General features: G+C 42.9%; 4 protein-coding genes across 4 annotated transcripts; 3 read left to right on the forward strand and 1 right to left on the reverse strand.

The window, feature by feature from the left end:
* Nucleotides 1-571: 571 nt before the first annotated feature.
* On the forward strand, nt 572-6,696 carry LOC109465523. Its single transcript, XM_019762880.1, has 8 exons — nt 572-764; nt 1,563-1,688; nt 1,932-2,025; nt 2,346-3,271; nt 3,475-3,623; nt 4,004-4,103; nt 4,524-4,726; nt 5,311-6,696. The coding sequence occupies exons 1-8, from the start codon at nt 572-574 to the stop codon at nt 5,734-5,736; spliced, it is 2,217 nt and encodes a 738-aa protein (XP_019618439.1). The 3' UTR covers nt 5,737-6,696.
* Nucleotides 6,697-8,863: 2,167 nt separating this feature from the next.
* On the forward strand, nt 8,864-13,453 carry LOC109465558 (protein D3-like). The gene is given in 7 exon segments (XM_019762918.1): nt 8,864-9,003; nt 9,487-9,540; nt 9,886-9,955; nt 10,588-10,627; nt 10,629-10,723; nt 11,864-11,954; nt 12,731-13,453. Coding segments are annotated over 7 exon segments (534 nt in total). The 5' UTR covers nt 8,864-8,943; the 3' UTR covers nt 12,855-13,453.
* A 1,169-nt stretch (nt 13,454-14,622) lies between these two features.
* On the forward strand, nt 14,623-20,813 carry LOC109465524 (choline monooxygenase, chloroplastic-like). The gene is made up of 6 exons (XM_019762881.1): nt 14,623-15,014; nt 16,357-16,466; nt 17,425-17,593; nt 18,101-18,325; nt 19,237-19,369; nt 20,394-20,813. The coding sequence occupies exons 1-6, from the start codon at nt 14,842-14,844 to the stop codon at nt 20,811-20,813; spliced, it is 1,230 nt and encodes a 409-aa protein (XP_019618440.1). The 5' UTR covers nt 14,623-14,841.
* Nucleotides 20,814-25,163: 4,350 nt separating this feature from the next.
* On the reverse strand, nt 25,164-27,934 carry LOC109465559 (tctex1 domain-containing protein 1-A-like). The gene has a single exon (XM_019762919.1). It carries the CDS (start codon nt 27,561-27,563, stop codon nt 26,757-26,759), a length of 807 nt encoding a protein of 268 aa, XP_019618478.1. The 5' UTR covers nt 27,564-27,934; the 3' UTR covers nt 25,164-26,756.
* Between the last annotated feature and the right edge of the window lie 13 nt (nt 27,935-27,947).

The raw sequence follows: 27,947 nt of genomic DNA on the forward strand, positions 1-27,947 counted from the left end.
TTGTACGTTACATGTAAGTAACGTTAGATTTTATTTTGATGTCATGTATATCTTGTTTTATAGATCTTTATTGACACAACAAAAGTACAGCGACTTTCGTAAGGTCTAAAACTACATGTAGACACACAGACAAATACATGGATACAATTTACAAATTAACCTACGTACAAAACAATAGATGAGTCAACTTATACTACTTGTTCTAAGGTCTAAACATTCTTTGATATATTTACCTGTTTGTACACAGTAAGGGTTATTACCTACTAGGATGAAATTGAATTTATCTATAGCATGACATGTATAGCAAATTCATGAAATGTAACGAGCAAGCGGAGAGAAGGCTGAACAGCTTTGTGCGTTTATCGTTATATAGTGGACAATCCATGATAAAATGTTGTTCGTCTTCAATACCATCTTCCTAATTCTATATTCAATTTATGGCTACAAATTCTCATTTTCGTAATCGATCTACGAACTTAAAAATTATGTATATCAGAGAGGTAATTTTCTTGTCCGCATCTGTCCTTTAACATCGAATAGACAGAAAGTTTTGAAATGTTTTATATGACAGATGCCTACTCGAAACAAGGACAAGGTCGTGACCCTTCCCGTGGGCCCCCGCGTGCAGGGCATGACGGGAGTGGTGCTGGGTAGCCTGGTGTTGGCCGCTCACAACTTCAGTCTGGACCTGACTGTAGCCTCGCCCAACAGCCTCGTCACCGGGGCTGTACTGGTCATCACGGGCCTCATGCAGTTTTCCGCAGGTAGGACATCTGGGGAGGGGCTTATTAATATCTATCGAAGAAAAAGATATCGTTTTTGCTCAGTTTTCACCTCTTCTTTTTCTTCTGTTCCAAACAAATAAGCAAATAAAGTCAATGACCGGGACCATACGTCTCTCACCATGGTAACTGGTTTGGGTTTTATCATGTAGCAATTTCATAGTAGGAGGGGTTTATACTCCTGTCACCATATATATGAATGTGTTTGAGTAAGAATTAACAGAGCAGACCATATGCGAAGGGAAACATCACGCATTTCCTTGGCAAATGTTACCTTTCTAGTTAATAGGTACTGTAGGCAGGAGATAATACATATAAGATTTTACGAAATTTTCCGTATCATTGTATAATAGAAAGCTGCATTACGTAACAGTAGGACGATAGAAAAAGTCGTTTGTATTTTTAATTCCTTATATGGTCATATCTTTACAACGTAAGTTGAACCAATCCCAACCCATTGCAAATAAATGCCATTTGGGAAGTGAAGGTACCAAAATATCATGCCTTACGAGATTTGTTTAGGAAGCTGGAACAGTTTGTTTGCATTCTGGTAGTTTGTGATGGTACCGCAATCTGAGTGCGCCTGGGGTAGGATTCATAAATGTCATAAATGTGAGATAATTATACACAAATATATTGGAAAGTGGAAATGAATAATAATAACACGATTTTTTTCAATTAAGATATTTCAATGTTTGGTGCAAAATGTTACATATCCCCACCCCCTTTAAAAGGCATATACTTTGTTGTTTTACTCCATTCAAATCTGTGCCTTTACAGGAGTCCGTCTGCTCCGTAGGCGATGTCACACCCTGACCACCCTGTACCTGTGTCTGTCCGTGCTCTGGGGTTCCCTGGGGTCCGCCAAAATCCTGGAGGGGTTAGACATCCTCTCCTTGAACGCCCGTAAAGACGGCCTTCTCCCAGGCTATGGCGTCTTTTTGTTCCTCACCCTTGTGCTGGGGATCGCGGCTACAAGAGAGAGTAGCATTGTCGCTTGGATCTGTTTTCTGCTTAGTTTGTCCATGGTTATGGAGATTGTTGCCTTGTTCTTTTCGGCGGGAAGATGGGGCGCAGCATGCTACCAGGCACTGCCTGTGTTACTGGGTCTGTACTACGTAGTTGGTTTGACAGTGTCACACTGCACAGGTAACCGTGTAAGTCTGCCTGGCATGAGGAAGGAAAGACAAGATGCAGGCGAAGGAGATAACGAAGTCGTCAAGAACGACATCCTGGCGTTTGGGTATGCTATGAATATGATACCCACCTGTGTGCTAGCGCTCTTGTTCGTCGGCGCGACTAGTGCCGTTAATCAGGCAGCACCGTGGCTGGCGCTAGGGGGCCTTGCCCAACTACTGGTTTCTGTGGTGTCCTTCAGACGAGAGGACGTGTTCCATGGGGCTGTGTTTTCCTTGTCTAGTACATTCTGGCTAGGAATAACCTACGGTTTCCTCAGCACGCTGTGGGGGAAGAAAGAGATGGCCCCTCCTTTCCTCGCTTCATCCATTCTCGTTCTCATCTTCCTTATCTTTTTCCTCCTTTCCTTCACCCAAACCATTGCTGATGTAGTCTACAACCTCTGCTTTGCCATTCTGGTCCTTTCCCTTCCAACTACAGGCCTGAACAGTACCTATCTAGGTATCGCCAGTATTTTGTTGCTGTTGATCTCACTTTACTGCACTTTTGCTTTGACGCTGAACTCTGCTTTCCGGAGAACTCTTGTTCCTGTGGGAGAAGTCTTCTACCTGAGGAGTCGCTACGAGGGGTCTTCGCTCGCTGCCGGTGTGCTCGGCACGGCTATGAGAGTTTGCCGTCCAGCCCAACCACAACTCCTTCCGCGTCGAGCGACATCCTCGGCTACTCGAAGTACGCCAGTGCGGACACGCTGGGGTTCCTGTCCAATGCCGTGACAGCTCTAGCCGTGGCGCTCTTGTCTACCGGAGACAAGTCTCTGGTCCTCCCCTGGGTGATCGTACCGGGAGGAGTCATCCAGTTTGTGGCGGGAACCATCAGCTTCTCCCGCGGGAAGACGTTCGAGAGCACGGCGTTCCTGGTGTACAGCATGATGTGGCTGTTGTGTGGGTCTGTCAGGTACTCTGGTGTCTACAGGGGCAGTGAAGGACTCGGTGTGGCGGCAGGAGCCGCGTCCTTTCTTCTCTTTAACCTGTTCGTCATCTTCTTGTCTGTGGTGATCAACAAGGCGTGGTTGGTCCTGTCCGTGGTGTTTGAGGTGGTTTGTGTGCTGTTCCTGTTAGACTCGCTAGGCGTCCAGACTAGTCAGTACTTTGAGCTGGCAGTGATGTGTGTGTTTGGCGCGGTGTGTGTGTACTGTTTCTGTGTGCACCTGCTGAACGGTATGTGTGGGGATGAGGTGATGTCCCTGGGGAGCCCGCTCCTGACCCTGGGGAGGGGGCGCCGCGACAGGGGTGGGGAACAGGGGTGTGTCATAGCGGACGCCAGGAAAGCTAACGGTGTCAAACAAATCGCAGGTTAGTACGATGTTTCAGTACATCTTTATATTGTGATGATGTATAGCAATTTTTTTTACTCATTTCTATTCTTATAGGAAACAATTTTTGACGGGACAATGACCGTATGTTGAACCTTTATTTGCTGATGACCTGTACCGTTTTTTTTTCTAGTACCTCATAACACAAGTACATACAATGTCCTGTTCCGTTACCTCACACAGAGCTCCTGAAAGACGGCGGGATCTGTGGCATGCCTACAGACACCGTGTACGTGCTGGTGGCCGCCTGTAACCGGCCTGCCGCCGTGGAGAGGGCCTACCGCACCAAAAAACAAGCGGAGGAGAGACCCATGTCCATATGGATCTCACAGGTGAAGAATGTACAGCAGCACTGGGGATTTTGTTTGTCCGAGAAAACTAAAACTAGAAATTCTACTGGAAATCACAGGTGTTCTATGCTTGCTAAATGTGACTTGTTTGGTTCCAGTTGAGTCAGCTGGAGCCGGCCAGGCAGGAGTTCTATGCTTGCTAAATGTGACATGTTTGGTTCTAGTTGAGTCAGCTGGAGCCGGCCAGGCAGGAGTTCTATGCTTGCTAAATGTGACATGTTTGGTTCCAGTTGAGCCAGCTGGAGCCGGCCAGGCAGGAGTTCTATGCTTGCTAAATGTGACTTGTTTGGTTCCAGTTGAGTCAGCTGGAGCCGGCCAGGCAGGAGTTCTATGCTTGCTAAATGTGACATGTTTGGTTCCAGTTGAGCCAGCTGGAGCCGGCCAGGCAGGAGTTCGGGCCGCTCCTGTGGGACTTCATGAAGGAGGTGTGGCCGTCCTCCATCAGCCTCGTTATCAAGAGAGGTACGTTTCCATGGAAACCTTCTCGTTCCCAGTGTTCCAACATTGACGTACAACATCACTGTAGTTTATCGAGAATTGGAATCAATTTAAACTTCGTTATAGTCTTGGTTCTTAAAACCTAGCTACTATTTATGCAGTACGTAATTTCGAACACAAGAATTGGACTTACTCAAATTTTGGACTGTACAACTCCAGTCTTTGCCAACAAGGAATGATCAAAACATCGCTTCCGTGACGTCACGTTATTCAGATGGAACACGTGACTCGGTGAGCAGATCGAGGATCGTAACTTACAGAATGTCTGTGGCGCCCCCCGTCTTTGTTGAGGGATGGTCGTAGTGCCCGGATGTAGATGGCGTATTAAATAACGTCTACCAACACAGATGAACTTTCAAGCTTACTACTATGTGTCCCTCCCAGGTCCGTGGCTGGACAGGTTTGGGCTGGGAGACTCCGCCCGCTACATCGGCACCCCTGAGAGCATCGCCATCCGCATCCCAGACTGCACGGTCGCCACCCACCTGATCGACCTGGTGGGACCCATCGCCGTGACGTCAGCTAACCCGTCCGGGGAGGCCGACACCACGCACCACTCACAGGTCACGGCCAAACTCGGAGACAATGTGAGTGCAGGGGAATTAACATTGCAACTTTGCTCTGTACCTGTATAGCCGGTATAACCGCCCTTCGGCGTATCACACCAGCTTCGCAGGCACGCGGCGCGGCGGCAGCTGGCTACATTACACCGAACGACCTGTTACACCCAATTTTTGCACGTCTAGTTGTGGGAGCTGTTTAAAGCTAGTGATGATGCCCCAGCTGTACTTGGTGTCAACGAGTTCCACCTTACCAATGTTCTTTGAAAATATTAGTTTTTTGAGCACCTAAATTTTTGGTTGACAACTCTGATATTTGAAAGCTCTATCTTCATTGCTCACGTGAAAAATAAAACAAGTAAATTTAAAGCATGTAGTTTCCTATAAACCTGTACTATTTTAAAATCCCTAAAATCACTATAGCCTCATGTTGCTAGAAAAAAGTACCGAAACTCAAGATAAGCCCTACTCGATTGTAACACTATATCAACCTTCTTGTTTTAGTTATGAAGTTCTGTACCATTTTCGATACTAGTAGTTGTTGTCATACATTGTACCATGTACGATTGTCGTGAAATAACGTTCTCCCCTCTGTAATTTATTTCATTTAGGTTGACGGAGTACTTTGTGACGGGCCATCACCTGAGAACATCGCCTCGACAGTCGTGAACTGTACGAAGATTGACGAGGGCGACCTCGGCTTCTTTCGCGTCGGCATCGTGCCGAAGGCGACAGTCCTCGGCATCTTCGAGTCGGTTCGTCGGCGTCACAGCGGTAGCGGTTCCGCGGGAGGACGTAACGACAGCGCCGCACGACGTCGCCACGACGGGTCATCTACCAACATGGCGCGAACCCGCGTCAACGTCGACGTCGTCCGGGGCGTCGCGTCAGACCTGGCGGGAATCGTGGTCCATCAAGCCCAGGACGACGACTCGGACATCGGCGGTTTACCACATGTCGCGGTCATCGGTGGCGCCGACACAACGGCTAACTCTCTCGCGTTCTCCACAACCAATCTTCTAGACTTGAAATCTTAAAACCCTTGTCCCGCTGACCCCAACAATTTTTGTTTTGCACATACAATACAATCTATATAGCACCCAGTACAGGTACGATTTGGGGGTATTTCTCGTGCAACGCATCACACCGCAGCGAAACGCAACGAATGCGGAAGTAACTATGCCACTGCAGAGCAAAAAAATGGGGGTCTATGATCTAATTAAAACATGAAATTATTGAAAAATATTGTGTCAGAAATGCCAGCAGGATAAGGGTTAAAAATGCCATGAAAAATACCTTCATGTATAAGTCCATTCCAAAATGGAAGGGCCCGCCTTCTGGCGTTCAATCGGCTAGTAAGTGTAAGTTTCGGGAGGAGCTTTGTATGTATGTAAATCAATCAGTTAATCAATCAGTTAATCAGTTTAATTTGAAATAGATATAGAATGTAAATATAGCCCCAATGATTTTCATGTAGTTTGCATGTCTTGTGGTTGTATGTTTTAATGTCCAGGAAGATTAGCTGTTTACAAAATTGATGTTATAGTGTCATCTAACGGACATACATGTAGAAAAATATCCATCCATGGTACCCAAAAATTACAGTCATCTGAGACAGAAAATAATTAAAGCTTCGGTCGTGCGTCAAAACTACTACATGACTATTAAGTGTAAATACCCTTTATCCTATTGTCAACATAGATTAGACTTTACTTCAATGACAGCAAAAGTGAGACTTTGTCATAGTGATCCTTGTTTCCATGGTAGTATCATAGTTTGCACAAATATCAGCCTATATGATTGAATCGTACAATACTTTTAGAACTTACTTGGAAACAAGAACACAATCCGATATGATAGCAGCAAATGAATATGCAGTCGCAGTATGTGTACAGAAGTAGACGTTGATTTCGTTGGTTATTAATTAATCAAAGGTTGACGGAAAGCATTTATATCGTGAACAGTACGTCTCCATTGTGCGTAGTTTTATATAGTTAATATATTTCTTTACTCATAGGTTGATCCTATGGACGACACTCTTCGTGCGCACTTGTTGAATCATGTATCGGTATAGGTCATTGACGGAAAGCACTGAATAAACGCAAGCGAAAATGACTTCGAAGGTTGAATGAATCTCATATTGTCTTCACATCATTTACATTAGGGCATCATCAATTCTTAGTTTTATATGAAAGGCGTTAGTTCAAAGGTAATAGTTCAAATACAGTAAAGGTGATATACAGTAACACTCTCAGATAAATTGATAATGTGATATCTAAAATTTTGACTTTAGTCGCATGGGTTCTATTTGAACAATTTGAACTGTTATTTAACTGTATCTGATAGAGACTAGAATGCTGCCATGTGTGTGAAGCACCACAAAGGGTTCCGCAAAGGGTGACACTGAGGTGGTCTTGTGGTTAGGGTTTTTGACTCAGAATCCGAAGGTTAGGGGTTCGAATCCCTGGCAGGCCCCAGGCCCTTGGAAAAGGCACTTTACACCGGTATTTCCTACCTTGACTCAGGTGTGAATGAGTACCTAGTTTCGGTTAGGGACGTTCTCTTTGATAGGACGTAAATCCAAAGGCCCCGTGTTTAAGGAGAGCCACATCTCGAGCACGTTAAAGATCCCACCACACTTGTTAAAAAGAGTAGGGGCCCTTCCCGGTGTGAGTGAGTCAAACCCTACAGCTCATTTTTCTTACGTAACTTGTAAGGGTACGGTCACATTTCCAAGCCGGGGCCTGGCCGGGTTGTTTGTGTGCACGAAAAATAAACCAATCAATCAATCAATCAATCAATCTTTATTCATTAAGGAACTCGCGGGCAACACATGTGCACCCGAATTACGTCCTTATTACACAAGTCACATTAAAAACATTTACATTTTAAAACGAATCGTCACATAGGTAAAATCTCAATATTAAAAACATCACAAATAACATGTCACAGTTAACATATGCTATACATGGCGCGATTACCAGATGTCCAATTACTCAGTGCTAATTGTCTTGTTGTAAAGACGGATTGCGCAATGGAGGAAAGAATTTCTTAGTCTCTCAGTCCGGGCCCTTGGTACACTGATAGTGCTAGAGTTTCAATCCCACCCACGATCACTCTTGGAGGTCAACCAGTGCCATCTGTCGACTGTGCTAAGGGACTGGGTTTCCTCATAGACAAGGACCTAACCTTCAATGAACAGGTTAACTCCATGATCAGTAACGCTTCGCGCAGACTACACTACTTGCGCCTACTAACGAAACAAGGCACCAGCGTTACCGACCTAATCCAGATTTATCTGGCGCTAGTCCGGCCAGTGCTCGAATACGGACATGTGTTACTGGTCGGGTGTAGTAAGGAGCAAGAACTGGCCATCGAAAGGGTCCAGCGCCGGGCCTTGCGTATCATTTCCTTCATTTCCAACAATTCGTATTAAGAGTATACACAAATAGTCTTCATGGTCAACTTTCTAAAACCTTTTTTTGTGTGTGTTTTTCTGTCTTATATCATAATTTTCGTTCCAAACGACTGCCCGGCCGGGCCCCGGGTTGGGAAATGTGACCGCGCCAACTTGTGTGTTACGCCTAAAAGCGGTTTCCAGTTATGCGAAACAAACACCTAGACACGGCCTCGCCTGCAAAGTCAAAGGTTTCGGAGATATGTACGTGCGGAAATCTAAAACGAGTGAAAAAAAATGACCTCATTGAAGTAAGTGCCTTGTGATCGTGTGTAATGCACTCCACAGTTTCAGTGACCTTGCGAAAAAAACACGCAATCAATTCCTTCATGTTCCACTGATCGAAGGTACTAGTACTTGACTCAGACACGTAGCATGACGTAGCCGAAACTAGTTCTCGGAAGAGGAAGTAACAGCACATGTATACGACAACAGCCCCCTTCTTGGAACGAAAGGAAAGCCGTACTTTTGTAGCCAGTTGACTAATTAAATTACAGTTAACCCCACCTTTAGTACCACGCGACTTTCGTTGCTAGGTGATGGGTTACGTCACAAGGAAGTGATTACCACTAGGTGGTTTCCATCAGTCTACCGTCAGTCTGACCAATCAACGGCCTGGACGTTTATAGAACGCTCTCTGATTCGCCGAGCTAATCAGCAGTTCATCACATGACAAAGCAGACTACTAGTTTTAAAAGGAGTCCAACTTCCGACCAGTGCCCAGTCTAGCTCGACAGCCCACAAATCTCAACAGACCTCCAGCAAATATACCTTCCGCTTGCAGACCATGGAGAAGCACGGTGTGGTACCAGATGTCAGTGACTCAGCACCAAAAGGCACTTTGCAGGTAGGAAAATAGATTCTGATATAAACAGACTAGCCTCCACCAGGCCTTTCTTAGCCTCTACCAGGCACCGCGGATCGCTGGAAAAATAGTAGAAATTGGCCGAAATAAAGGGATAGTATACCAGAGAAGATCCAGGGCCATAGAAGCTCCGTGGGTCGCAAATTGGAGCTTCTATGGCCCTGGATCTTCTCTGGTATACTATCCCTTTATTTCGGCCAATTTCTACTATTTTTCCAGCGATCCGCGGTGCCTGGTAGAGGCTAGCCTTCCTATGTGAACACGTATTGTAGAATTTGGCAAAAAAAATAGAGTAAAATTGGCCTAGGGAGTCCGGCCGCGGGGAGGTAGTTTCTTTCCCTCCGCGGCCAGTCAAACCTACAAGGCGGCCAAACTCCCTAGACTACGCGTTCTAAGCTTTTTTGTGAGTTACCAACATTTTTTCGGTGTGAATTTCTGACTGACCGAGAACTTTTCTGTGCACAGGTCGAGTACGGAGGGCAGAAGGTGGACTCTGGGAACGAGCTGACTCCAACCCAGGTACGAGATTGCCTCAAATGGCTCCTCTTTATTGCATTGTGTTGTATTCTTTATTCGCACATAAATGAATTAGAAAACCAAATACGAAGAACAAATACATAAGAATAGTGTGCTGGGGGAGGGCGTAGGCCAATTTTGTCTCTCCGATGCCTAAACGTAAATAATGAATCAGTAACTAACAAAAACTATGAATTGAAATCCTGTCGGTTCAGATTTGAGTCTATCACTACTTCTTGCTGAGTCATTGCGTTGTGTGAAATACGAAACCATAGGTTAGAAGAACGATGGACAGCTAGTGATATGGGTCAGTTACATATACGGTATTTTCTTTCTTATCTACCGAAGGTGAAAGATAAGCCCACGGTTCTGAAGTGGGACAGCGAACCGGGAGCCCTCTACACCCTCATTCTAACAGGTGGGTACTGTACCTCCACTCGGTAGTTAAAAGTTTATGGATTGAATCATGAAAGGGTGGGCAGGACTGGAGTAAATACACATGAAGTAAACAGCAGAGGGGAACGCTTGTCTCTACCAGACTAACTACGCTGGCTATATATAGGAGAATAATTGCCAGGGGAGTTTTGCCGCCTTGTAGGTTTGACTGGCCGCGCAGGAGGGAAAGAAACTACCTCCCCGCGGCCGGACTCCCTTGGCCAATTATTCTCTCTTTTTTTTGCCGAATTCTACGATCCGTATTCCCGTAGAAAGGCCTGATTGGAGGCTAGGGAACGCTAATGTACACGGAGAAAGAGAGCGAGACAGCAAAACATTTGACAAAATATCTGTGAGTGAGAGAGAGCACGGGTATAGGGGAGGAATAATTACACGATCTGCATAACTACACATCTATTTCCTCTTTCGTATGGCTTGTCTTGTGATTTCTTAGTCATCTGCGTGGTATAGTTTCGGTTTCGATAGCACTGTAAGATTCCTCTAACCCTCTCTCTTGCATTACGCCATGTAGCATTCTTAATGGCCAACACAACTTTGCCTAACTCTGCGATACCCTTGATGAGTTAGTTAAACGTGTATTGATGATGGTTTCAGACCCTGACGCGCCCAGCCGTGCCAACCCAGAGTACAGAGTGGCACCACTGGCTAGTGGCCAACATTCCCGGAAATGACGTCAGCAAGGGGGAGGAGCTATCTCAGTACGTTGGGGCGGGGCCACCTCAGGGAACAGGTAAGGCCATTAGAGCATTAAGAAACAATGTATTTTTGTGTGTAGCAGTATTATCAAATTAGAGCTTAATTTCACATTGCTATCTTTTATGTTACCTTGTAATTGTAGACATTAACTGTACATGTATATTAGCATCTACCAGGCTTCGAGAGGTGGCTGGAAAGAGTAGATAAATAGAGAGATAAGCATGCCAAGGGAGTTTGTCCGTTGAGAGAACAGTTCGCCGCACCTACATGTATATTAAAAGGCATTCAAATTCAGAGTGGCAAAGCTAGATTTTTAAAGTCAATTTTCTTGTCATTCTTTTAATGTAGTGATTTATAGGTGGTACCTAAAAATACAACCTCCTCATATGCATGTAGGTTGTTTGGGGCTATAGCTATTTCAAGTGCTTCTAGTATGAAATGATGGCAAAATATGCTACGAAATTGAAGTTAATATCAATTATTATATCAGAAAGATTTCTTCATCTAGAATATTTTTCCCGCCCTGAAAGTGCTTGGGATGCCTTTGAAGAGTTATACACTAACCCTTGTCCTGCTGGCAATTTTTGCACAATATTTTGAAATAATTTGAAGTCTTAATCAGGTCACAGACCCTTGACTTATTTTGCCCCGCGGTGGCGTAGTTACTTCCGCATTCGTTGCGTTTCGCTGCGGTGTGATGCGTTGCACGAGAAATACCCACAAATTGTACATATACAGGGTGCTGGACAATGGTTTTATATATAATTCACCAATTTCACACTTCCCATAATGCCTAGTAACGGTCACGGATATGCAGGGATATGACGTAAGACCATCCCCCCTCCCCCTTCCTCGATGTAATATTTCCAACAAATTCTATCGACAAACTGGTCAACTATTGTTTTGAATTATTTATCTAGTAGATCTATAAAGCACATGCCATAATTGCATTTTTGTTAGAATTAGAGAAAATGACGTACCTTCTATCGTTCCACCTTCTACCGAAGACTCTCCTACTCGCACGGTCGCATGCATTACCGAGTAGGAGAGTCTTCGGTAGAAGGTGGAACGATAGAACGTACGTCATATCCCTGCATATCCGTTACTGGGTGACCGTTACTAGGCATTATGGGAAGTGTAAAATTGGTGAATACATCACTTTTTGTCATTTCAGGCCTCCATCGTTACGTGTTCCTGATCTACAAGCAGCCTGGGAAGATTTCCTGTGACGAGCCCAAACTTACCAACACTTCCGGTGACAACAGGTAAACATAACAAATCTTTTATCTACTTCTGTTGGATTTCGGATATAAAATTCTGTGATATATTTCTCTTCTGGAATTTCGCCTGAAATTAAGAAAAAGATTACATCTTCAACATAAGAAATAAATGTACCTTTTGCTTTATAAGCTGCATTATGTAACATTGGGACGATACAAAAAGTAAATTTTCTGGTCATTTAAAATGAAATACAAAATAATTTTAATCAACCCCAGCCCATTGCAAAAGTGTCATTCAGGAAGTGGAGGTGCCAAAACATGCAGACTTACGAGTTGAAAAGCTGGAAACACAGCTGTCAGCCATGTTTGTTTACATTTTGGCAGTTTGTGGTGGCACCACAAACTGAGTGAGCCTCATGTGGGCTGTTTTATCGCCAACCATAGATGTCAGAAATGTGAAATATTTACACAAATATGTTGAAAAGTGGATTATAATCACTCATTATTGTTATTGTATTATTTTGCCCATGTTTGAATTTTATTTTGATAACAATCCTTATGTATGTATCTATTATTTCAATTCAGTTATGTTTAGTTTTGGTTAGTATAGAGGAGAAGGGCTTAGCATAAGCTAAATAAGCTTTTCCCCTCCTCCTGCACCTGTTTTATTTATTATTAGTGTATTATGTATAATTTTTATTGCTGTTTTGCAAATAAACAAACAAACAAACAAATGTTTCTTTAGTGTCCTTGTTTAACATAGTGACCCTTTAAGAAGACATGGAAGCATCTTACAGTCGTTTTGTTTCTTTCCTGTCCAGAGGGAAGTTCAGCACTCGTGACTTTGCCAAGAAGTACACCCTGGGCTCGCCCGTGGCGGGAAACCTGTTCCAGGCACAGTATGACGACTACGTGCCCGTCCTGTACAAACAACTCGGCTTCTAACCGTTACCATGCCAACAGAACTTCGTAGAAATGCCTGTTATAGTGTACTGTGTAGCAATATGAGTCTATACAACTCTGCTATCATGCAGCAAGATTAAACTGTAATTTCCAACACAAGAAATTGGACTCGCCCAAATTTTCGACTGTACAACTCCAGTCTTTGTCAAGGAATGAACAATCCACCGCTTCCGTGACGTCACGCAGATAACACACGTGACTATGTGAGCAGTGGATCATAGGTTGCAGAAAGTCTGTGGCGCCCCCCGTCTCTGTTGACTCTGATCCACTGCTCACGGAGTCACGTGTGTCATCTGCGTGACGTCACGGAAGCGGTGGATTGTTCATTCCTTGACAAAGACTGGAGTTGTACAGTCAAAAATTTGGGTGAGTCCAATTTCTTGTGTTGGAAATTACAGTTTAAATCAGCTGCATAATGACTTCTACCAACACAGATGAACTTTCAAGATAACTCTACTATTATTGACTTATAAGTAAGCGAAATAGATTTTTTGTATGCTTTTGATGAAATACTATCAGTGAAGTCTTGATGTAGGACATACGAATGCATCGATCAATAAATCTGCTTTACATTTGACAAACCAGTGAGTTGAGTTATTTTTGATAGGTTAAGTGATGGTTTCTAGCTAGTGGTTATGCACTTACATTAGGTGATCAGCACTAGTGAGTATCAAAAAAGATACAGGTTGTCTAGAATTTAAGACTTATTGAGCTTTAAGAGTCTGACATTTCTTTCTATTGAAAATACTAATTAAGGAACCCCTCCTACATGATATACTAGTAACCGCAAGTCTGCAATAGAGAGGCAAGAGACAGCCTCTCAGCGCCCCCAAGCGTCAGACACCAGAATTACAGCACAAGGGCGTGTAGAAAATAAGAACAATTTTATTGGGGTGATAAATGCTTAACTTTAGCCCAACCACACCATCTATTCCACAAGGAAGATAATAAAACAAAGGGCCATAAACTATTCAAAAATACATGTAATTATATATATCTCATCTACTAGAGAAGCAGCCTGAAAAGACACCGTGTCAGTTTTACCTTACAAACGATACCTTTTAGCCTCCACCAGGCCTTTCTACGGGAATACGGCAAAAAAAGAGAGTAAAATTGGCCAAGGGAGTCCGGCCGCGGGGAGGTATTTTCTTTACCTCCGAAGCCCAGTCAAACCTACAAGGCGGCCAAACTCCCCTGGCAATTATTTTCCTATATATAGCCAGCGTCGTTAGGCCACAACAAGTAAATTTTATGGATGACATCCTCCGCAGACTCCAAATCTAATGCGAGCGGGCGAAAAGAAAGCAAGGCGGGTCGAAAAAAACAAGGTTCTTATATTTAAAAATTTTGACTCAATCGTCGTACAAATGGTTTTGATTCAGTTGGAACATCACATATACACAGCCAGCATCACATATCACGACATCAAAGTAAGAAACAAAACATTAAATCAGAGCCTTTTCTTGTCTCCTCTCTGCCATCCACCTTTCAGCATGGCAACAGACATCTTTGCCCATTTTCGGCATGGTGACCACTGTCAGAAGGCAACAAAGTTTCTTGTTTTTTTTTCGAAATCAGGCGAAAATTAATGTGCGCGTTGATGTCATCCATAAAAATTACTTGCTGTGGCCTTAGTTGAAAAAACTTGAGTGTGTCGTCACCACGTCTGGTGATTACATGTTGGAATAAAAAATAATAATAATAGTGATACCTTTGGCCTGTAGACCTAGGTGTAGGATTTTACCATATTTGCACTTTACAACTATGGATAAAGGCGTTCCTTCTATTTCACAGAAGTTTATAGTTGCAAGAGAGTTGCAATCCATGCAGTTGAACACTGCCCCGATACACCACAGTTTGTCAAGGAAAGTGTTCTGAACTACAAACAGGTAACTTATTTGGATGTGCCCGTGCACGCATGTAGGTCAACCCGGGGTCTGTTTACACACCGAACAGTGATCGTACCATCATGAGGGGGTTGTACAAAGTCGGCTGTATTTTTGTGAAGGATCCAACCTTGACTTCCATCCTTCAGGTGTTTACCAAGCCTTTATCCACCACCAGTTCCTCTGTGGCCGCAGAGGTTCACAAGTTCTGTTTGGAAACACCTATTGAGGAAGCCACCACGCCTCCTGCTAGCTGGTACGTAAGCAACATGCAACAAAAACTGTTGCCTGAACTTTGAAATCTTGCCTGTGTTCATGTTATCGTCTATTGTTTGTGCAAGCAGGTCATGATCAAGGCCAGTAGCATCGGCAGCTCGCTCCGATATCGTAAGGTTTCAAATATGAGTGAGCGGGTGTTACGATCAGCTGGTTTACAAGTCACTATCAAGATGGCGGGGTAGTTATGTGCTGCACCTCTAAGTTTTACCGCTAGGTGGCAGTTTTGAACAAGGATTAGAAACTGAAGGCATGTCCAATTTCAAGGCGGCAAAAATTGGATTTGCAGAGACATTCTTTTAATACAGAAAGCTGGGTCAACCCTATCCCATAGCATACTGATATCTGTGTGGCAAATATGCTATGTTCACAGAAAATGATAGCTTTTTTTTTTTTGTATTGCGTAGGTTGTTTCTAGCTACTAACTTTATAGTGTTTATGGGCGGTACCCAAGAAAAGGCACTTTCAAAAAAAACAAATGCTTCAAGTATGAAATGATGAGGAAAATGTGCTAAGAAATGGCAGCAAATGCAATATCAGACAGATTTCCTCCCAGAATATGTTCTAATTTGCTGAAACTGTATTGGATGTCTTAAAGGGGCATTGTGTAACATTTGCACCAAAAATTGAAATATTTTCTTTTTAACAATATGCACGTGATTGTAATTTACCTCCACTTCTCAACATATCTGTGCAATTATGTCACATCTCTGACATTTGGTTGGCGCTAAAACAACCCACACGAGGTGCACTCAATTCATGGTGCCACCAAAAACTACCAGAATGTAAACAAGTATGGCTGACGTCTGTGTTTATATTTTGTCACCTACACTTCCTGAATGGCAGTTGTTTGCAATGGACGGGTAGGGTTGATTCGAATTTGTAAATCAATAACGACAAAATCTACATTATGTATCAACCTAAGGCCACACCAATTTAATTTCTTGGTTAACGGATTCGCCGCTTCATTTTTTTCTGATTTGCAAATAAAAATAAAAATTCAGAATCAACTGCAAAATGCTCATATTTTGCCCTGAACAGTTGAAAACAGACTTTTTCTTACTACTTGTTACATTCATTCCACATTTCAATGCAGTGGCATCATTATAAGTTCAAAATTCATTGTTTAAATTTTGAATCAGTCTGGTGTGTTGAATTCATGGCTCCTATTGTATCATTTTGGGCCATAATAGGATGCTTAAGCCTGATTTTATTTTATTTTTTTTGCCCGCCCGCTCCATTATTTTTCTAGAAAAATAATGAAATTAAATTGGTGTGGCCCAATGTTACATAATGCAGCTTTAAGAGGAATGGTGTTTCAGGTACACAGATGAACGTCTGCACGACCTGGAGATGAGAACGGTGTTCCGGCGGAACTGGGTAGCCGTGGGCGTGACTAACCAAGTGGCGAGACCTGGACAGTTCTTCACAGGTTTGTTGAACCTATCATTATACATTGTGTAACTTTCTCAAAAATAGACAGTCCCACTATAGCTACCTAGACAGACTGTAGCAAGGCTGAATATAAGCAAACTTTTATCTAGGAAGGTGCTCAGCACCAAGGACAGCACACATATTTATCCAATCTTTGCTGTACGGAAGGTGTTCAGCACCAAGGACAGCACACATATTTATCCAATCTTTGCTGTACGGAAGGTGTTCAGCACCAAGGATAGCACACATATTTATCCGATCTTTGCTGTACGGAAGGTGTCAGCACAAACGACAGCACACATAGGTATCCAATATTTTCTGTACAGAAGGTGTCAGCACAAAGGACAGCACACATAGGTATCCAATCTTTGCTGTACAGAAGGTGTCAGCACAAATGACAGCACACATAGGTATCCAATATTTTCTGTACAGGTGTTCAGTACCAGCGACATCATACATAGGTATCCAATCTTTGAGGTACCAAAGTTGGTTATTAAAAAGGACAGCACACATAGGTATCCAATCTTTTCTGTACAGAAGGTTTTCAGCACAAAGGACAGCACACATAGATATCCAATCTTTGCTGTTCAGAAGGTGTTCAGACCAAGGACAGCACACATAGGTATCCAATATTTGCTGTACAGGTTACAGCACCAGGGACAGCACATATAGGTATCCAATCTTTGCTGTACAGAAGGTGTCAGCACCAAGGACAGCACACATAGCTATCCAATCTTTGCTGTACAGAAGGTGTCAGCACAAAGGATAGCACACATACTAGTAGGTATCCAATCTTTGCTGTGCAGAAGGTGTTCAGTACCCAGGACAAACTTATGGCTCTCTGGTGCAGAATTTTTGTGATTGAAATGTGGGAAAGTATTTTCATTCAGACTTGTTTCAGTATATTTAACCATAGGTTTCTATGGCCAAATGTAATAATAGTGTCTGCCCCTTAGGTTTACTGGGTGCAGACCCGTTTGTGGTGGTACGAGACCAGTCTGACCAGCTGAGGGCCTTCCATAACGTGTGTCGCCACCGGGCTAACATCGTGGTCAGACAGGAGGAGGGTCAGACTGACCAGTTCACCTGCTGCTACCACGGCTGGACATACAGACTGGACGGCAGGTTTGAACATCTGATTATCCTTTTTTTTATTTATTCACATTCATTACTGTTATTGAGATGCTGTAGCTCTACTTTGTTGGAAAGAGATGATAACAAAGTACTTCTTTGGCTGATATAACTATGATTATCCTTGTACTGAAAGTTATCAAATAACAGCCACGTGGTAGCATAGTTGTAATAAAGCACAATGCAAGGTTGTCACAATGAGCAGGTATATGTCATAAATTGCAACAAAATGTTAGAAAACAATAGTAATGTTGTAGAAAATCTAAAAATCTATTCAAATAAGAAAATGTGAAGAAATGAAAATGAGGAGTCTATAATTCGCTACACAACATAGATTTCTGATGATAATGAAGGCAACTGTTTTGCCAAACTCTCTCATCAGTTTCGAGCTACCAGAGGATGTCATTCTTATAATCAAATCAACATGGTCTAATTTTAGCTATATATTTCATTTAGTGCCATCCTTGTTGGTAACTGAGCCCTTCGTTCTTCCATCCACAGACTATCCAAAGCTCTGCGGTTACGCAGAATCAAGAACTTCTCAGCGCGTGAGAACGGCCTGAAGCCGGTAGCGGTTCGGACGTGGGGCCCGGCGGTGCTGGTACGGCTGGAGGGAGACGGCAGGACGGACTTCCAGGAGAAAACCTCTCCGTTATTACATCATCTCGACTCTCAGGGTTTCACACAGGGGATGACACACATCTGTCGGCGCTACTATGACACCAGGTGTGGAATGTTGACTATGTTTCATAAACATTGTATTTTTACTGTATTCTTTATTTTAGCACATGAATAAATGATAAAAGCAATAGAAGGAAAATTAATAAGAAGAGTGTATGGGGGAAGGCAGAGACAATTTTGTCTATTTGAGGCCTTCCCAACAACTCAACGTAAACAGAGAAGCTGTAATTAACAAATACTCTAAATTTGAAATAATAATACATACATGTAGCTGAACCAACAACTAGCATAGCAAACCAAATATTTAAAAAAACTGTTCAGATCGATGATTGCTATCATAAAGTAAGAAGCTGTAATTAACTAAACAACTAAACATAAACAAAGAATCAGTAATTAACAAAAAGTATGAAATGAAATAACATTTCATTGATTGCCTGGACTTTGGCAGAAATAAAAAAAGTTTGTAACTTTGTGCATGAATTGCATGCAGTACCGAATTTGGGAGATCGGGGGCTCTTCTCTAATTTGCTTTGATTGTCATTGTATGTTGTACTGCCATATTGCCATCTAGATTCATGTTTTTATTTTTTTCCAAACATTTATCACGACATGGTGAGGGCACACTAAAGTTTCTTCAACTCAATTTTTTGGCCACCACCAACGCAGAGGACATTACGCATGAATAGACAACAGACAGTTGGATCACTGTGTGAGTTACTCAGTGAGGAAATTCATGTTAAGTGCCTTTCCCAAGGGCACAAGTCTTTATTATTCAATATCTATAGGACGTAACAATATGCTGTTTTATGCATTACTACATGTAGTCTTCTTGCATAAATTGCAGTACCGAATTTAGGAGATAGGGGGCACTTCTGTAAAGTATTGCTTGGATTTGATTTGTATGTTGTCCATATCTGTTACTTTGTCTAGATGTGCTAAACTATGTCTAACTACAGGTGTAACTGGAAACTGTTGGTGGAGAATGCCCAGGACCACAACTCACATGTGGAGTATGTCCACAAGGACCTGGCAAAGATCGTAGACCTGCCATCCACCAAAGTGGAAGCTACGGACCTGTACAGCAAAATGGTAAGGCTGTAAGACGTAATTACATGTGGTTTACCCCGAAGCCGGTTTCAAGTGGCTCCATCTGAACGCTCCAAATCACATTGAAAGCGCCTCAATCCCAAGCCACTTCTAGAGGTGGTTTCAAATCGGTTTTCCCGCATCGCGATTTGCGTCTGAACGCAATGTGATTTCAAAGTAACTTCGCCTGGTCATGGATTACGGGGTGATATTTCTTTATTTATATGCAATACCAACTTTGACGTGGCAGCAACTTAAAGAGCAGTAATGGTCAAATAATGTGTCCGTTTTAGGACGAGCTTCACCGCCTCTGGCGGGATCACGTCAGTATTCAGCCGAGATACGCTGGGAGGGGGGCATCAGCAAGCAGGTCGTTGACCTCTGACATTAATAACACGCTACCTTGCGTGTTTTCATCAAACAACAATAAATGTAGCTCAGGCGAATTGTGATCGGACACGGTTTGCAAGGAATGTGTGGCACGTGGACCAGATGTGAGGAATTTGAGTTACCCGAATCGCGGTTTGGGTGACTTCACATAAACACGGCCGTAGATACTGTTCCCAGTAACTGTGTAGATATGTAAATACTTCACATTTGGGAATGCATCTACATGTATAGCAGTGACACCTGTGCTGCAGTGCAATGTGAACCAGTCAGAATCGCCCTGAGGAAGGCGACAGACTGTCACTGAAATGTCTGCTGAATAAAAGGCTTGGTTGTGTAAAAAGAGCTACAGCACCAGTTACCATGGTGACAGCGGTCTGGTCAAGGTTATTGACCCTACATGTTTGAAGAAGAAACAAAACAAAAACAATATATTTTCCTTCTGTGAACGTAAAAATAATATATCTCTACAGAAACAAATATATGAGTACCTCAGATATTGTTCACATTAGTATATTTACTAAAAAAAATATTAACTAAAAATAAACTATTTCAATGACATCTAATTTAGCTACAAAGGTAATAGATGCTTAACAAATGTGATTTTTATATTCATTTGCGTATGTTTTTCTTCCTCTAGACGGGTCTAGGAGCAAAGGAAAACGATGAGTCTACAGAAGGCCAGCGTTACGGAGAGGGGTACACGGTAGCAAACCTCTTCCCAAACCTCGCTGTCAACCGCTACGGTCCGTGGCTGGACACCAACCTACTCCTACCCCTGGCCGCTGACCGCACACGGATAGTCATGGACTACTTCTTAGAGGAAGACTTCGTCAAAAACACAAGCGAGAAAGAACTGGCGGATTTCATAGAGACGAGTTTGAAGGACAGTGACCAGGTGCAAAAGGAGGATAATGATATCTGTGAGAATGTACAGAGGGGACTGTTGTCGTCTGCCTATGATGTAGGACGGTATCTGCCCATGATAGAACATGGTCCACACATGTTTCATGTGTTCCTGGGTACAGAGCTCAGAAAGGGACTGGAGTTAGGGCAGTAATGTTAGCTCGGTCTTCATTATCCGTGTTTGTTTGTTTGTTTGTTTGTTTGTTTTATTGGGATCTCCATTAGTGTTTATTACATTGACACTATTCTTTCTGGATTCCATTCAACACAATGAAATAAAATGTTGATAACAAAAACGTACTATACAATTGGTATATGAAAATAAAGAAAAATAATAAGATAAATTTTCAGTATGACATCTGTCATAGCTTTGCAAGAATTCTCTGAACTACATCATGTATAACTGATAAAAATGATCGCATGGTAGAACATTCATGTGAATTTTGTGGCTTTTTATATCGCATATTCTGCAGATAGACAATTGATGAATATGATCACAGGTAAAACTAGTAAACCTTTCATTTCCAATCTAGTTATGACATGCCCTGACTGCATATCTTTGTATTTAGGCCAATATATGATTTTATTATGTAGTGCCTTACAAAAGAGAGAAAGTATTGTAACTGACAGAAATCATGTCAATCTTGTCAATACGCCATTTATGTTCATATTCCTGTAGTAATAGTTTCTTAGAATACTTGTCTAGTAGTCTTTATTGTACTGATCACATTGTCACTGTTGACATACCTTGTACAACTGTCCAGCAGCAAAGTTCATTCATAGTACATCTGTAGTAGTCATAGTACATCTACTAGGGACAAGGTAAATGTATCCTATCTAGTATGTCAATTCATTGCTTCATAATGTTAACTCGAACGTAGTAACTGTTATAATTACTTCACAAATCTGTGAATAGTTTCATCAGGTTAGTAAGTCACTGAGCCACACAACCAATTTGGTTGAATAAAATACTCCGTTGTGTAAAAAGAGTCTCTTTACTTAGCTGTAATTTCATGTAACAGTTACAGTTTACATGTTCAAAAAATTAAAGACTGAAACAAAAATGTTATAATATCCTTCAAAATGACCTTTGGCGTTTTTCTACATCTTGTATTCCCATTGTTTAAGGATTACACGTATCATGTGTATATGTGACCAGAGCTTATCCCATTAAGATAGGCATACAGACCACATGCAGAGTTTTGAATGTCATATCCAAATAAATCCCAATCATAAGAAGATAATGTCAGCAGAACAATAAAATTAGCTTATCTTTTCCTGATACTCGTGTATTGAGTTGATTTGTATAACCCAGTTCTCAGCCTGGCAAATAGAAGTAACCTAGTTCTCAGCCGGGATAAGTGACCTGAGTTCTTAACCGTACCATATTACAGAAGTCCAACATGACTAAAATACTGGTGGACGTACCAACCACTAAGTATCTAATACCAGCCCAGAAAAGAGCAAGAAACGGCCATGCCTTTAAATATTTTTTATTGCAAATTGATGCCCGAGGGCTAATTGCAGGAACATTTGGTATAAAAACAGATAATTAGTACACATAGAACTACTGATAACTACTAAGAAACTACTAGTAAAAAACTACTGGGTTTGAATACCTGAGTTATCCACCAAGAATTGAGGTGTTCAAAAAGTTGTATTTTCCAAGAACTATCGTAAACTGGAACTCGTTGCCACCAAGCTCAGTTGGGGCATATCAGCTATAGAAAGCTTTAAACAACTCCTGCAAATAAATGTGCACAAAGATTGGGTGTAACAGGTCGTTCGGTGTAATATAGCCAGCTGCCGCCGCGCCACGTGCCTGTGAAGCTGGCGTGATACGCAGAAGGGTGGTTATACTGGCTATACAGATACAGAAGCTGGACAGGTGTGTACGCCGGAGAGTGTTTATACCGGCTATACAGATACAGGATCTGACGTCGACTACAAATACAGAAGTAAGGAGAAATGCCACAACCTTATTTGTATGATTTCATTTACACTACATACTGCATGTATAGTATAGTATAGTACAGTACAGTACAGTACAGTATAGTACAGTATAGTACAGTATAGTATAGTACAGTATAGTACAGTACAGTACAGTACAGTATAGTACAGTATAGTATAGTACAGTATAGTACAGTACAGTACAGTATAGTACAGTACAGTACAGTATAGTACAGTACAGTACAGTACAGTACAGTACAGTATAGTACAGTACAGTATAGTACAGTACAGTATAGTACAGTATAGAAATACGACCAGACGAACAATACCAGGGTATATAAATCACAAATAGACTGAGTCTGACCAACTTTTCAAAGGTTGTGTCATTTATTACTAAAATCTGTACATCAAATAATCAACCGCTCAAGCCACAACAACAAACAAACTTAAGATCTGATGACATCAATATACACTTATTACAACAGACGTAATTATTCCAGTTTTGATCAGTTCCCACTGCAAACATGCCGCATTGTGTGTCCTGACAGGCTCGCAAACAGCCACCCGGACCGGTCAACAAGCCGTGTTGTCCTAACCTTTTTCTTTACGTCATCAGAGACCCACGGCTAGTCTTTTAAATCCTCCTCTCTATAGAGGTTCTTCAGAGTGTAAAACTAACACGCTGTGTAGTATTGGGCCATGTACAATAGCCCGTAATCGTCCAACTACAAAAAATCCAGGCGACCATGTGGTGTGATTGAGAGCACTCGAAACCACTTTCCAACCTCAGGGGGGTGAGCAAGCATTGGATTACCTGTGGCACAGGTGTTTTATCGCTCATTTGACACGGAGAGTTTCTTACTCCATAAAAATTAGAACCCACTAGACTTTCCTATATAATCTCCAAGAAGATGTTTTGGTGGTGGGAAAGACAGTATAAATTGTCCAGGCAGTATACCAGACAGTTTCCATTTCCTGACGCAAAAATACTACTTAACGGGTAGCCTGGGTTTCCTATATAATCTCCAAGAAGATGTTTTGGTGGTGGGAAAGACAGTATAAATTGTCCAGGCAGTATACCAGACAGTTACCATTTCCTGACGCAAAAATACTACTTAACGGGTAGCCTGGGTACCATCCGAATTTTTGCTCGGTAACGCTCGAAAAAATCACGATTTTTTCGAGCATTGCGGAGCGAAAATCACGATTTTTTTCGAGCGTTGAGGAGCGAAAATCCGGATGGTACCCAGGCTACTTAACGGGCTCACTCTTTACAAAAAGAGTGAACCCGTTAAAAACGCATAAAAAAGCCAAAAGTAAGCCGAAGCCTCTGCTTAGAGAGTAGCCAGCCTTTCGAAAGGGTGGTAGAATTCGGCAAAAAAAAAAGCTCTGACTGGCGAGGGGAGTAGGTCCACCGTTGGGTCTCCATTTTCTCCTTAAATGAACTCTAAACCGCCTAATTATGCCCTTTCTGGCTACAATTTACAGTTTATTTTAACCCGCCTTGTTAACGCTAGTCGCGTTTTTGCCGAATTCACCCACATAGGAAGCTAAAAGGCTACTCTCCAAGTATCTTTTTTTACGCCATCCAGTAACAAAATATACCAGTGCAAAAAAGAAAGCCCGATAAAAAAGCATAAAAACACGCCAAAAATAAGCCTAACCCCAAACCTCTGCTTGGAGAGTACGCAAACGCTAATCTCCAAGCAGATCATACGGTGGCAAGGCGGTATCCATTGGCCAGAGCCTTGCCACCGTATGATCTGCTTGGAGATTACTCAAACGCCTGGTGGAAGCTAATATTATGCGGCAAGTACAGAACATTTGCACTGCCCACAATATGTTGGTTTGCAAATCTGTACGAACTGTTTGGCACGAATTGATTGATTGGCACGAATAAAATCCCGACATCCTGTCGAATTGGCATGTTTAGATTGTAAACTCCCGTGGGAAATTGGCATCATCTCTGAACACCACAAGGAAAATTCCCTTTCATGTAATTACTTCTACCATGGAGGTAAAAAAGATATACCTCCATGCTTCTACAAATGGCGACTTGTTTTGGTCGAAGTAATGTGTCAGAACAATTTACTAAAACATGGCCAGTGGGTGATTCAATTAAAAATGTCGGCAGATTATTTACGTCTAATTGTATCATGTTTATATTGTTGTCATAGCACTACATGTACATGTTGTGTTGTGTATAATTAACGTTGCATCAACTGCTTATTAAAAGATAAACACTCATTCCTTTGGAATATGTTGCAGGTGTTTTAAGATAATCTCATTACAAAAACGTAATTATTTGGATTAAAAGCTTGTGTTAACGTTTTTTTCTGATTTTCTATACGTTTCTATTTTTAGACACAAGGATTGTGGACATTTAATTAAAAACTGGGAGAACAAGTCTTAATTATGTTGTGACGTAGTTTCTCACCTCACCCAGGGCAATAGCTCCTTGTAGCTGGGATAACCGCCCTTCAGCGTAACACACCAGCTTCGCAGGCACGCGGCGCGGCGGCAGCTGGCTACATTACACCGAACGACTTGTTACATCTTGAACATTGTTTAAAGCTATCTAGTGATAATGCCCCTATTGTACTTATAGTGACAGCGAGTTCCACTCTGCGGTAGTTCTAGCAAAGAATGAGTTTCGCCATTTCGTCCCACACAGCACCAAATCTCAACTACCGACTGTTCACTATTTAGTATGTTGAATCAACAGACTTATCCTTTACTAATATACCAATGTTTTATTCCTAATACAATTTACCAAGCCTGCCTCTATGATCTCAACAATGGTACGTAAAACTGTTGCAAAATGTTTGTTGTTGCCATATATAAAATTGATAAATTGTACGTTATAAAACTGTCCATATAATATATATACACATATATATTAAATCCTGCTTCAAGTTGTCCTGTCTGTCACGGAGTCCTTTTTCTTGACGTGTGTGTTTCACCGATGACAAGTTGTCGGCACCTCCCCTTTAGTAATCAGCGGTGACCGTGCTGTCCACAGGCGCAGCTGTCCGTGTGTGACGCCTGTCTCCACTCTACGTGCTTCCCCCTTACTTTTCCCGACTTCACCTTCTCAAGTCTGACAAATACGCCAGTCAAGTTACAGACGTCTCTCTCTTAAGACAACAACGTTAAATCAATGCCCGAAAACGATTGCGGATACATGAAGTGCACTTTTCCAGTACAAATACAGCCCTCTCCGAGTCGGTCCCTGTGATCTATGTCTACTTCTGTGTCTCTAAATGGTTTTGAAGCTCTTGAATTGAGTCTTGACAGTTATTGGACACCTTCACATAGTATCGAGCTGCCTAGCTCCGGCTTCCTGCCCCCACTGTAGGCACGCCGCGTTTGAATCAACAGTTACCACTACAAATATTTTTCCAGCACAAAAGAGAATACTTACACAAAGACGAAGCCACACGTGTCAGCTTACCTCGGAAGGACTTTATATGCTCTGACGTCTAACTTCTAAACCCCATTATAAGTAAGACAGTGATACGGTAGGTATTAGAGTTAACAATTTTTTTCTGAGTGAAGGGCTTTCAACAAATCCCCTAATCCTTTCAACTGTTACTACTAAGAGCCTGTGTGTCAGACTTGTATAGTTGCTACATGGTACACATATAACACCTGTAGAAACATAACTGTACTGTGTTAACGCCAGTGACCGTGAATTTGACTTCTATGTAGCTGCACATGTACATGACCCTGAACTGATTTACTGTGCTAGCTTTATACAGGAGCCTGTCTAAGCAATACTGCAATAATAGTGTTCTATAGAAGCGAAGGTATGTGGCGATGTTTTCGTGTACGTGTACGATCAATCATGCTCAGAGTTTTTCTTGTCACACACCTTGAAGTGTTGTCACGGTGTTCACTTGGCTTCTGCCGATCCGACATTCATGTTGTCCCGGTCAGCAATGGTGAAGTCAAGGCGGGACAAATCCCGGGTATTGTCCCGCCTCGCCTGTTTGTTGACGGTTGCCTAAAAGGCCCTGATGCCGCGATAAGTCCACTGGCCATTTGTATGGGGCAAACAACGCACTTAAGAGGCGTTTTGGAAAACATATTTAGGAGAACATGTCAGTCATGTGCATCGCGAGCCTTTTGTTCCAGGATATGTGTACTATTCCATGTACACGGCGTACACCGTTGCCACGCAGAAGACGCTGCCGTTTTCAAACGTCGCGGACGCGAAGGTGTCGACACTCGGGTCCCAGGCACAGCGCGACGCCACCCGTATGTCCTGGCACTGGCGCTCCCCGATGTTTGCCACGCTGATGAGTTTATATCTGGGTGGGAGAAATTCCTTCATCCTCTTCTTTGCCTCCTCACATAAGTTCTTGGTAGTCAGTCCGGCCGTACCGGAGTTGTATGTATAATCACACAGCCTCTCCTCTAACAGTTCTGACAGGGCCTTCTCGGCTCGTCCCGTAAAGAATTTAGAGACGGGGCCGAGTTGGTAGGTGTGTTCTTGCTCAGGCTCGTCTTCCTCCGGCGGGCGCGGGTGTTGTGGTCTCCACGGCCGGTCCGTGTGGGCCAGGTAGCTCGCACCTTTCTTATCGGCCACCCGCTGCGCCGCCACCCGCTTGAAGTTCATGGCCAGGCGCTTGGTGACCATGAGGCTGCGGAGGTTGACTGGTGAGGGCGGCGCGGGCTCTTGCGAGGTCTTCCCCGCTCCGGATACCCCCGCGATGGTCATGTGTATCTCCCCCCTGTCTATCTCCTGTTGCTGGTACAGCTGACGACTGTCCACCTTCGCCGCCTCATCTTTAACAGTGCCGAAACTACTGCTGGTGTCTCGGCGGCCCACGGAGGCCAGCGACGGCTGTCGGCGGGTCAACTGCTTCGCCTTGCCCGAGCTGGCACCGCCGCCGCCTCCGCCGACCAAGTCGTTCCGACTTGCCCTCTTCGCTAAACTTGCCTTGCTCATTTTCTGCTCATTCGCAAAATCCGCTCGTAACTAACACATCAATCCGGAAAGAGCCACTAGCACAATTTGAAAACAGTCATCAGTTACAGGTAGATATGTTTACCTCCAAGTGGCACAGTGTTGCAGCTAACGAACCATGGAACGAGCCATGTAGTCAGTCGGCACAGTTCTGTTTCACACGCCGCGCTGGCCTCACTAGTGTTGTGCAATCGTGTCACCCACCTGTGAAGGTATCCAACAACAGCCCACTAGAAAAGACAATATTTTCTTTACTCTCCTCTGCTTGACACGTTGCTCACGTCCGCCCTAGGGTTAGGGAAGTCTACACATGTAGCCCTGAACACAAGAACCACACAGATAAGCTAAAAGCATATTTATGTGCCA

This window comes from Branchiostoma belcheri, unplaced genomic scaffold (genome assembly GCF_001625305.1).
Source record: "Branchiostoma belcheri isolate BF01 breed outbred unplaced genomic scaffold, Haploidv18h27 scaffold152, whole genome shotgun sequence".
NCBI lineage: Eukaryota > Metazoa > Chordata > Leptocardii > Amphioxiformes > Branchiostomatidae > Branchiostoma > Branchiostoma belcheri.

Coding starts and splice junctions, on each gene's coding strand:
- LOC109465524 (XM_019762881.1), top strand. CDS start 14,842: ATGAGGGGGTTGTACAAAGTCGGCTGTATTTTTGTGAAGGATCCAACC. Junction 15,015..16,356: donor ACCACGCCTCCTGCTAGCTG/GTACGTAAGCAA, acceptor ATGGTGTTTCAG/GTACACAGATGAACGTCTGC. Junction 18,326..19,236: donor CGGCGCTACTATGACACCAG/GTGTGGAATGTT, acceptor GTCTAACTACAG/GTGTAACTGGAAACTGTTGG.
- LOC109465523 (XM_019762880.1), top strand. CDS start 572: ATGCCTACTCGAAACAAGGACAAGGTCGTGACCCTTCCCGTGGGCCCC. Junction 3,272..3,474: donor CGGTGTCAAACAAATCGCAG/GTTAGTACGATG, acceptor TACCTCACACAG/AGCTCCTGAAAGACGGCGGG. Junction 4,727..5,310: donor CGGCCAAACTCGGAGACAAT/GTGAGTGCAGGG, acceptor TATTTCATTTAG/GTTGACGGAGTACTTTGTGA.
- LOC109465559 (XM_019762919.1), bottom strand. CDS start 27,563: ATGAGCAAGGCAAGTTTAGCGAAGAGGGCAAGTCGGAACGACTTGGTC.